Source organism: Girardinichthys multiradiatus, chromosome 19 (assembly GCF_021462225.1).
Source record: "Girardinichthys multiradiatus isolate DD_20200921_A chromosome 19, DD_fGirMul_XY1, whole genome shotgun sequence".
Taxonomy (NCBI): domain Eukaryota; kingdom Metazoa; phylum Chordata; class Actinopteri; order Cyprinodontiformes; family Goodeidae; genus Girardinichthys; species Girardinichthys multiradiatus.
The window spans coordinates 17,707,395-17,718,838 of NC_061811.1; the positions used below are offsets into that span (position 1 = coordinate 17,707,395).

Consider the following 11,444-nt stretch of genomic DNA (forward strand, 5'->3'; position numbering starts at 1 on the left):
AATGTTATTAGAATTGTCTCTGGTTGTATGAAGCTTAGAATAATGCAGCGCTGCCTCTGTTCCCTTGTTTGTGCTCATTGCTGTTTAGCTAGCAAAATGATGGCTGCCACATTTTTTCCTCACTTACAGAAAAAGACAAATTCAGCTGTTTTGAAACATTCTCAGGGTAAGATTAAGGTAACACTGTTTTGAAATGAAGTAGAAAGTGGCAAGCTACAAGCAGGGTGGTTTTGATGTGGCCAATATAGCTCACTGCCCAGGGCAGCATAGCATAGGATGTGTGTGTGTTAATGGGATAATCTAATGAATTGCCCGGGACCGGGGTTTGAATGGAAGTAGCGATATAAACTCTAACCTTAACCTTAAGGGAAAGGAAAAGAGAAGGTGAGGATAGAGCCTGGATGCTCTCTGAGCTATACATCAAAGCCTCTGGTTCTCTCCTCAGACACAGAAGCGCTCTGTGTTAACAATGAGGGCTGCAGCCCCCACCGTCTTCTCTCCGTTGCAGGCTAACCGCCGCTCCTTTTCAGGTCATACCATAAAAAGTATAGCAGACCACACATAAATGTAGCTGCTGCAGCCTTAGATTGAGAATATCCTTCAAACTGCTTTAGAAATATACAAAGGCTGTACCAGCTTTCAAATAAAGAGGTTTTAATGAGGCAATGCTCAAAAAGATTATCTTTTTGAACACATACAGTAAGCACAGTATAATCTATAATTTGACATAAGAGAGAGAGGAAAAAAAATAAACAAAAATGTTTAGATATGCACAAAAATAAGTGGTTTGTAAAAGGCACACAAAGGACTGCTTACAAAACTGTTTATATGAAGAGGGAAAAAGCAGAACCACTGTGTGCAAAAACATTCACATGGGGTTTTCTGTGACTCTGACTCCATCCAAAGTGATCCTTCAACTCAGAAGCCATCATCACGCTAAGGATTTGTGGCTGTAAGTGCTGTCCACATGCCCACCCTCCAGAACACTCTATGGTGCCACAATTTCCTCCTCCAGTGGGGACTTCCTGAGGTCTCTCAAGCAGAAAATTGCTCTGTTAGAGCATTATCTTGGATTATGGCAATATTGTTGTGGACAGGTCCTGAGCTCTCTCCTCTATAAGATGCATCACTGCCACAACAGCCGCCACTAATGCAAAGCTGCAAACAACAATGTGACATGGACTGTGACTCCCACAGCTCCTCTCTGTCAGCCTCAGATTTGATCCTTGCAAAGAACTTCATACTATCACTAACTGCAATGTGGTTCAGGATGAGCATGCAGAGCATTCTTTTATGCATTAGCCTAGGTTTTTGGAAAATAAGCTAACTATATTGTGTCAAAAGACTAAGTGGTAAAATAGAAGAAAACCCTATTAAAGCTACTAATTAAGACTGTTTAATAAAATCAATCAAACTCGCTTTGGATATTGCTTGTCACCTACAGAATAACATGTCATGGTCAGTTTTTTTCTATTTATTTTTTTAGTTTGATTTTAAATGTTATTTAATTAAGAAAATGTAACCTCCTATAACCACGAGTCTGTGTGCACATGCCTCTGATGACATCACTTAAGGCATAAAGAAACTGATCCGTTTTATTTTTATGCGTACCTCCATTTATATGTTTCCTGTTTTTTTCCCTTCTTAATCAAATTCCTCCTGAAAAGTAGTTTTTCTTGGTTTTGTACAGCTGCAACAAAAATTCTAACTTAACCTCTTTTCAGTTCGCCCACGGAGGAAGTTGGAAGCTGGAAAAGAGAGGATTGAGGAAATGTGGATTTATCACAACTGATACTATCACAATGTCTACCAATAACATTGTCAGTGCATGATTTTCTAATATCATGCAGGCCCACCCTGATCAAACAAAAATAACACAGTGACCTCTTCTGGTAAACAGGCTTTATTGGAGTCATGTAACCACATTTTAAAAAACAGTAAGCCCTTTGTAAAGACGAGTAGGGTAGACAGAAGCAGTACAGAATTAAATCTCACAGCTGAATAGGTGTTTTTTTGGGTAAACTAAAATTGTACAAATTAAGACTGCACAACATTTTAAGTTGAGACAAGCAGAATATGGCATTTACTCATTTTACACGCGGCAAATATGTATGGACACCAATCAGATGGAAAAAACTGAAAACAGAACAGATTCTTACCACTTAATGTCTAGAAGAAGATCATTCTCACTTTCACTTTTCGCCATCCACAGCAGATCCATCATGACCTTTAGGTCATCAGATTCAAACTAAGGCCCGAAGACATACGGTTTAACCCCTTGCAAGTTAAATGCAACTTGAATGCTTCAGTCTAAATCTATTAAATGTTTCTTGTCACCCTGGTGTTCAAGATCGCTAACGTATCAGCTTAATTTGTATGCCTCTAGTGATGTCATCAACCCAAATACACACAAAGCAGAAATGCAGGTTTTTTTCCTTCTGTGTGCTTCTCAAAAATGTTATATTTAGTAAAACCCTGCAGGGAAAATCAATAAATTACCCAGCTGTGTTTTTATTCCCATTGTAAATTTTTTAGTCAAAACAAAAACACACCACTGGATAGTCTCTTTAAAATTTCAGAAACCAAAGCACTTCAGACATCCTTTACCTTTTCAACGTCGGCCCTGGTGTTGAGGATTCCCTGTTTAACTGTTCTGTGTTCTCAGACCCATCAGAGCAGGGGGATGAATCAGGACAATGCTGCTTGTGATCACCACTTCCTCTGAAAGAGGCATTTCTCTCTGACACTGCCTCGTCTGGTAAATCCTCCTCGAGCTCCGATTGTGTCAAAGAAATTGTCAGGTCACTGGAACTGCTCTCTGACAACTGCACATCTGAGCTTGGTTCACCAACACTCTCACATTTTCCTAAATGTAAACAAACCAAACAGCATACAGCATCGCTTGTTTAAAAAAATATAAAATCAAAGGGCAAAATAAAGTGCTGAAAACTGCCTGTTTCTGTGAAGGCAGATAAAAGCTGCGAACAATGAGGTAGTAAGAAAGAAATATCACTGCAAACCTGATGTCTCTTGAGCTTTTCTTCTAAAAGTGGTTTCAGGTTTCAAATGGCCAAGACCTCTCTCTTCATCTCCCATTACGAGAGGCTTGCGAGCTACCTCTTGGGAGTCGGTGGGTTCTGCAGGCGGATTCTTAGCCATTGCAGGGTTACTGTTGCTGGGAGATGGATTCTTCTCAGACCCCGTCAAGGTCACCGGAGGTGAAGCTTCTCGTTCATCATCACTTGCGGAAACCACACAACCAGCTGCGGCTGTTGAGGCACGAGCAGATGGAAGCAGCCTCGACGCTCTTTCATGTTTGTCACTCAAATTACAGCCGTCAGGGGAATCGTTTGAGCCTGAAATGTCATCTGATAAATGTGCTCGCTTACTGGCGGCATCCTCTCTGCCAACTCTGACGTCCTTCAAAAGGCCACTTGGTAGACGTTCGCACGGGTGCATGCTGCGATTGGGCGATCGCTGCAATGCTTGGTGTGAGAGTACACTTGAGGTGCCAGCTTCAGCATCGTAGCCTCTGGAGGTCTGGTGGTCCATAAAAATTTCCACTGACTTGAAGTTCCTGCTGCTGTCCCACTGTCGTCTTTGCACAGCTTTAACCTGCATTCAGGAAGAAAAACACAATAATCTAAAGTTTGCTATTAAAAATTCAACAAGAATTATTTAACACATATATGGGTATTTCAGTAAATTATAAAGTTAATTCATTTCTGTTAGGAATAACCTTTATTAATGTGCTCATAGCTGTTTTTCCCATTGATACTATAGTGAAATAAGGTATAGGTTCTAATGTTTCCCTTTTGTTACAGTAGGATAAGAAGCTCATAGACATACAGTACAAGGATAAATGGCCCAAGGTTTGTCATAAATGACCTGAAGCTGGGGCACTGGGTTTGATAGTGGAGCAGCTGGTATAACTGGTTTGATTAGAAAGCCACTGCACACTTAGATTAAGGATGGACACCCGCTACTACACAATCTAACAGATAGATACCACAATGGTAACACATAGTCTACTGATAATCACTGAGGGAGGGAACATCCATTGCATTGGAGTGCCAGATATAAAACTACATGTGACCTTCTATCGAGGCTCTTCGTCATCCTCTAACAGACGACGACGGTCCGAGACGGGAGCCTCAGCGCTGAACTCTGTAATCATTCCTCTGCCTTAATTTAGATTAAAAGAGCTAAAAGTTAGAAACTGTTTGAGAGTCGTTCCTTTAAGAGTCTTTAGATAGAGTGGTGACTGTTTCCGGGGTCCAAGGACCGGTGGAGCTCCAAGGCTTCTGACCGCCAACAGGGTGCGGTAGCTTTGGACATTTCAGCAGTTCAGTTCAAAAAGCAAAACTCATACAGTATACCGAATAATTACAGAGAGAGATATTTCAGGTTTTCAGTTCAGTTAATGTTGAAAATTATTGCCTATAGCTAGTGAAAACCCACAATTCAATTTCTCAGAGAATCAGAATATCACATAAAACTAGATGTGGGCAATGTATCGCATCACAATCGCAATATTCATGTGTGCAATATCACAATAGGAAAGGACTGCTAGGATGCTCCATCTCGTAGAACATTTTATTTCAAACGCCATGAATGAAAAACTTAAAGGCACATCTGTTCTGCTGGATAAACATTTACTGCCCTTAATCTCCAATGTATATGTTTTAAGTGGCTGAGCTGCTAAAGCTCAATAAAAGTTGTGGAAACACTGTAATGAAGAAAAAGAAAGAAATGAAATTGTCATCTCACAATTCAGCAATGTTACATTTCTATGTTTTTCTGAGCTCATGCAGACCTACATAAAAAATTTATTCAGAAATGTCAGCTATTTGACATTCCATGTACTATACAGTACTTCAGTACTTGGCTGGGGCTGCTTTTGCATGAATTCCTGCATGGCATGTAGGTGATCTGAATTAAACACTGCTGAGAACTAGCCCAAGTCCTTTCTAACCATCTAGTACTTATGTACCATACTTAGTGGGCAGGGTGGGGGCAATAACCCAAACTCAACTTTGAATTTGACCCCACCCCTCCATTTACCCTCCTAACTTTTGTGCTTTGCCTCACAATCCAGCTGATAGGCAGCATATATTTTCCTTCCACTGAACTTTCAGCATAAGCATCCGGGGATCGGGCCGCCGAGGTCTCCACCTTCGTCTGACGCCCAATCCTCTTTGCACCAGTCCCTCACGGTTCCCCCTGCAGGTGGTGGGCCCACTGGGGGATGGTCTCGCGTCTCTCGTTTGGGCTTGGCCTGGCCGGGTCACGCGAGGAGCAACTCGGCCACCAGGCGCTCTCCGACGAGTCCCGACCCCAGGCCTGGCTCCAGGGTGGGACCCCGGCTCCGCCGTACCGGGCGACGTCACGTGCCTCGATTCTGTAGTCGTCATGAGCTTGTCACCAAGAGCCTGTTTGCCATGAGAGACCCTACCAGGGGCATTTAAGCCCCAGACAACATAGCCTCTAGGATCATTCGAGCACTCAAACCCCTCCACCACGTTAAGGTGTCGGTTCAAGGAGGAGGGGTGGCGGTTCAAGGAGGGGTTAGGGGAACTTTCAAATAATATCAAATATTAGAGGGTGCCAATGACTGTCTGGTGAGCAGCTATCAAGTCAGTAGTCTTCATTGTGATAGTGTAGGCCATGACAACATACATAACATCCCCTTATCAAATGTAGTTGTTTTTTTTAAATTGGGATTATATAATATCAACACTGTCTAAAACAAAGAATTTTCCATTCGCTGTAAGCCATAATCATCAACAAAGAAAAATAAATGCTTGAAATACAATACTCTATGTGTAATTATTCCATGTAAGAAGTTTTGCATTTAATTAATGAGATAGATCCATTTTTAAATAATATCCTTATTTACTAAGAACCTCCAGCTATTACCACCCTGATTCTTAATAACTGTAGTCTTATTTAGCAAAGGTCAGAGTTTACTTCTTTCTATGTGTCAGGATCAATGCTTTAACTTTTAATCTCATGAAAAATCCTTTATACAAGTTTTGATTCATGTCTGCAATGTCACCATGAGGGGAGAGAGAGAGAGAGATGAGCAAAAAAAGACCTCCCTCCAAACATAACAACCGAAAGCATAGCTTCTGTTTCTTTTCTGATAAGCGTCTTAAATACCAAACAGTTAGCTGCCTAATAACATTCACTGTAAACCATGCAGCCTGCCCAGCAGATCCACAAAGTAGGTAAAAAAAGAGGAAAAGTTAATTTCTTGGCTGAGTGATTCCATCGGTAGCTGCAGGGCAAAGTAGAAAGTGTTTCACTAAAGTAGCAATTGATTCTTCTATCAATCTGCAGCACGCGTGTGCTCTTCCAAGGAATGTATTAAATATGAAAATCATATCCCGTTATCATCTGTCTCCAGCTTTCAGCCCGGTAAGCTTCCCTTAATGAATGCTGCAGCCTGAGGGACATGCACACTGCCAGCCAATGGCTTGTATGCATAATGGAGTGACGGTACCATTTTGCTCATTACAATATCGACAGGCTAAGGGGGGGTTTGCACAAAGTTACAAGTGACTGCTCTAGACAGCATGCTCCAAGTTATTATGAGATGTCTTAGACATTTCATCTAAAAGAGCTTTAACTGCTTTAAGTGAAGGGAGACAGAAGCTACGGGCTTGAACTACATTGCTTGTCCAGATTCACCAGCTAGGATTAGACACCTGTGCTATTACAGATACACAGTTTAAACGTAGACTACTCAACAGATTTACCAGGCGTAATGTCTGCTTTCTTCTGTTCTTCTTAATCTGTAAACAGAGCCCCGATAGAGCTGCAATTTGCATAAACCTCGTAAACATTTCAAAACAGAAGGATCTTGAGTTTTTAAAAAAACAACCGCAAAAGAAAAAGCACTAAATATAAAACAGTAACACAAAAAGCAACAAGATGTGATGTACTCAAAAAGCTTAATGCTCTAAGCTAAAATAAATTATAAAACGGCAATATTAGCAGTGTTACCTTTGCTGCTTCCAGCTCCTGCGTGTTTCTGCTGTTGTCAGTGAATCTGGAAATCTTTTCCAAAAGGTCAGCCTGTGTAAAAATGTATGAAATAAACTGATAAGATATAGAAAAATAACAATCTTTTCATTTTATGACAATATGAACACATCAAATAGCACTGCTCAGTATTATAAGAATACAATAAGACATGAACCCAAAGTGACAACGTTAGAGCAGCAGGCTGTCTATCAGTCACAAGGGTGTTTTCAAGTGAACACTCAACTTAACATTTATCTGACCCGGCTGACTGACGGCATTAATCTAAATTCACACATCAAATAAAGTAATTTTATAAAACTTGTATTTAACAAGAACAATCACACTGCCATTTATTTATCCAATTTCTTTATAGTAAAAATAAAACGTGTACAAATAAGCATATGAATGTTCATTTTTTTCAGGTGTCAGAAGCATTACAATAAAACCATAAATATGGTTCTGAAAATCACCCAAACAAAAAGCAAACACATAGGACTCAAAAGCATGGAGAGGAAATAAACCAACTGCTTGAGGGTAGAGAATGACTAAACCTCTGGAGCACTTCAGAGTCTCTATATTGGGCAATTAACTCAGTGAGTCATAATTAGCCAATTTTGTTAATTTGATATTAAGCTGTCAAGCACTGTCATTGAGTTTTAAGTGATAATCTGACTGGCTCATTGTTTTGTCCCTTGTTCATTTGCTTGTGGTGATAAATTGCACTGTCTGAGTGTTTACTTCTCTCACATCAGCCACTGCGATTTCAATGGGCTTTCTACTTGTCTACTATGCATTTTCTAAGTAGTAAATGTACAGTGTGGCAATTAGGCAAATGCGTACAAAATGTGGTTGAAGTAATCTTTTCTTAAGCCATCTGTTTACAGGCTAGAGGTGTTTTTTAATCAGATTATGAAGAGAATATTAAAATAAAACCTGGTTCCACCTCCCTGGTTGGGGAAAATGAAGTCTGTTGATAAATGCTTTTATCAAGGGAAAATCTGAAACTGTGCAGACAAATATATAGCAGTGTGAGTGGATGTGGTACCTTTTGTTGTTGCAGGGGGCCATGGTCGAAACTATACTCCTTCATGCTAATTTCCATGCACTCCACATTTCTCTTAAGCTCAAGGTTTCTCTTTTTCGCTCGTGCTTCCCTGCCACAGATTTCTTTGAGATAGCTGCGCAGTTTGGAACACTTTATCTGCAAGCTGAAGGCATTGGAGAAGCGTTATTCAAGGGAAATATTATCTGGGAGCATTGTCAAAAACTAAGAGCTAGACCTCTCACAAGAAAAGGTTAAGCACAATATGATTTGAATTTGAAGCTCGTTCGCAAGCCTCATATCAACATGAGCTTTGCTGTTTTGACCTGAAATGTGAATATGAATGAGAGTGAAAATGCCTTCTTCTGCTCAGGCTCAGACATCATTGACAATATTCTTGCTAAGTAACATAACCCATACACACACACATAATCATACAGAGCTACCTTAAAATAGGTATCTTACGACCTCCCACTAACTATGACCCCTTTCTATTGTTAAACACCACTGTTAGAAAATGAGGGAGCTCTCCAATGGAGATGCACCGATCAGTGTTTTCCTGACCAATAATGACATCTAGTTTTTGTTGAGTTACTGATTCTTTTAAAACTATAATACAGAAAAGAGAACACACGTGTGCTGACAGTTATTTAAAAGAGGTAGAATCTTTGAATCTAAAGAAAACAAAAGAATTACAAGAACATTCCTATGTATGCATCAAAGCATGTGGCCCTAACATCCATCTGACTTATTAAACTCAAGAATGTGTTAAAGTACATGCTGTTGTTTGATTTACTTATGGGCCAAAAATGGTGGTAGCTCTTAGTTTGGATGGATGAATGAATAAAAAGGTTTTTTTAAATGTTTTAGCTCATGACCTGCTGATCAGATCAGAGCTTATCAAGGAAAAATGTGCCGGTTCCCATCCCTGGCCAACTGAGTGGTGCATTTCTCCATTGTAACTGGCTATTCATGTCATTTTTGGAGAAGTTACCAAAAGGACCTGAAGCGTCAATGCATTTTCTATACCCTCTTAAATCTTGCAGGGTCACCATGCGGGTGTTGCTTAAGCCCAGGGGTCAGTGGGAAAAGGCAGGGTACAACCTGGACCAGTCCTCTGTCCATCCCATGGGGACACAGCGGAGGGAAGCAGGAGAACTTGGAGAGACATGAAAACTCAAAAGAGATTTTCTCACAGAGAGATTCTTGCTGCAAGGCAACTACTTTGCTCCAAAGATGAGGGCGTAAGCATTTCAAATTTCCTTTTAGGACAATCTGAAAAGAACCCGCAAAAATCGATTCCTGCTTTTGTTTGATACTTTACTGATTTGTGTTCTTTGTAATGTACTTGAAATTATGCTGTCTTGAGAGTAAACAATAAACCCATATACATCCCTGTACAGATAGATGTGAAATGAATACATAACATGAACTTACATTCTTGAATCAGATCTGGAGTAGGCAAACAGCTCCCTCTCCAGCTCCAGTCTGCGCTTCTCACTGCACACAGACATGAAAACAGTAAACACAAGCTGTGTCCACACAGAGCCTCCAGTTAATTGCTCCTCATCTTATACCCACCGGATGCCATTATATGCCTTCTTACTTCCATGCCCTACCTCTAAATAAGCATCTTACCGTCCATGTACTTTTGCGTGCACATTTATTTGTCTTTTGTAGGCGAGGCTTTTTATTAATTGTGGTGATAAACTCTCAACGGTAAATACGGTGTCAAAACGGGTAAGAAACGTTTGTCTGGTGGGTAGTGGGTTCGAAACGTCTGAGTGGCAGACGGCTACATTTCGTACCTGAGAAAGTTAGGTACAAAACGACCAAAACTATTAAGGTACGGAAAATGGAAGGGACAAGCACCCACACAGAAGACCTAAGTAGCGTGATTTCTAGGCTAATTAATAACAATGTTAGCGCTCCGTATTTAAACTGGCATACCGTCTGAGTAAAAAACAAAAAAACAAACATAAAACAATCACTAAACTAGGTTAACTTTGACTAGCATTTATTTATGAACACGAGGACCGCTCTAACAGTATTAAATCCGACGCACCTCTGTTAGCTTAAGGTAGCCTGAGAGACAATTATCCGCTAAACCTCGCCGCGTAGCTAGCCTGACTCACGCGGAAGAAGGACACAGCCAGGCGGTAGAGATTCAACTCCAGCTCCCAGTCTACCTCGGGCCCACGCTCTGGTGGGAAAAACAGAGAGAAATCTCACCTTTCATGCACGTTTTGCTGAATCGACGCTATCTTTGCATGGTACCGGTCCTCGCTGCAAGTCGAGCCTGACATTTTCATCCGTTTTGGAGCAGTGGCAGAGCCGAGAGCCGCAAGGATGGAAACAAGGAGGAGGTAGAGAGAGAGGAAAGGCGGCTGTGTTTACGTTGGTTACCATGAGAACGGCTTCCCAGAAACCTCTGCTGGTAAACACCGAAAAGCACATGGTCTATTTCTGCAATATTTAAAAGCAAAGTCTCTCCTTTTGAGAGATGCAAACACAAGTACTTAAATGGCATTTCTGATTACCAAGAATTATAGCCTGACATTTGTAAATATCACCCATCAGAAGCCTTTGTCTTTTGTTTGATAAGCTTTCCCTTCTCTGTCACATACAGATGGAAATCTCATTCTGTACAGATGATGGCAGTTTCCTATTATCTCTAGATAGCATGTTGCATCACAGTTTATCACTGACATTTCTCAAAATGTCGACTTCTACCATGCTGATAAGAGTAATTTTTTTAAACGTCTTAGAATAACACAGACATATTATTATTTATAATAATAATATTTAATCCCACCCTTTCTCCACTAATTATTTAATTATGATTTTACTTTTTTCTCTTTCTTTGTTATTTACTACACACATAAATACACTTAGGCCGAATGACATGCCAACTATTTACAAATACACACAGTGTTTATTTATTTAGTATTTATTTTTTTAGTATTTATACCCCTTTATCTTTTCACATTTTTACAGGTTACCGCAAACTTCAACTGATTTTATTGCAATTTTATTTGAAAGACCAATGCAAAACAATCAATTAATTATAAAGTAAAAGGATCATCTTGGGCCCATACAGTTTTTAAAAATGTTGACAAATGCATTCAACTCCCACCTCTGGGAGAGCTTTGACCAAATACCGGCGGAGGTTGGAGACATAGAGTCCAGATGGACTATGTTCTCCACATCTATTGTCGAAGCTGATGCCCGTGGCTTTGGTTGTATGGTCTGCAGTGCCCGTCGCGGTGACAATCCCCGAACTCGGTGGTGGACACCGGCAATAAGGGATGCCATCAAGCTTATGGAGTCCTATCGGCTGTGGTTGGCTTCTGGGACTCCTGAGGCAGCTGAT

The 11,444-nt window shown here is 40.5% G+C and overlaps 1 protein-coding gene across 5 annotated transcripts in view; it reads right to left on the bottom strand.

The window, feature by feature from the left end:
• kiz (kizuna centrosomal protein) overlaps positions 1–10,490 on the bottom strand; it is a 29,126-nt gene extending 18,636 nt beyond the window's left edge. For 2 of the 5 annotated variants that reach the window (XR_007035111.1, XM_047345595.1), the window contains exons 1-6: positions 10,304–10,490; positions 9,509–9,571; positions 8,075–8,237; positions 7,009–7,080; positions 3,021–3,615; positions 2,608–2,866 (exon numbers count right to left, since the gene is read on the bottom strand). Coding sequence is in view for 4 of the 5 variants with exons in the window: in XM_047345595.1 (XP_047201551.1) it covers positions 2,608–2,866; positions 3,021–3,615; positions 7,009–7,080; positions 8,075–8,237; positions 9,509–9,571; positions 10,304–10,383 (1,232 nt within the window). In the remaining variant the exon portion in view is untranslated. Of the gene's footprint in view, positions 1–2,607; positions 2,867–3,020; positions 3,616–7,008; positions 7,081–8,074; positions 8,238–9,508; positions 9,572–9,652; positions 9,742–10,303 lie in introns of those variants that run through there. The other 3 variants (XM_047345591.1, XM_047345593.1, XM_047345594.1) reach the window with 3 other exon arrangements.
• Positions 10,491–11,444: the final 954 nt, after the last annotated feature.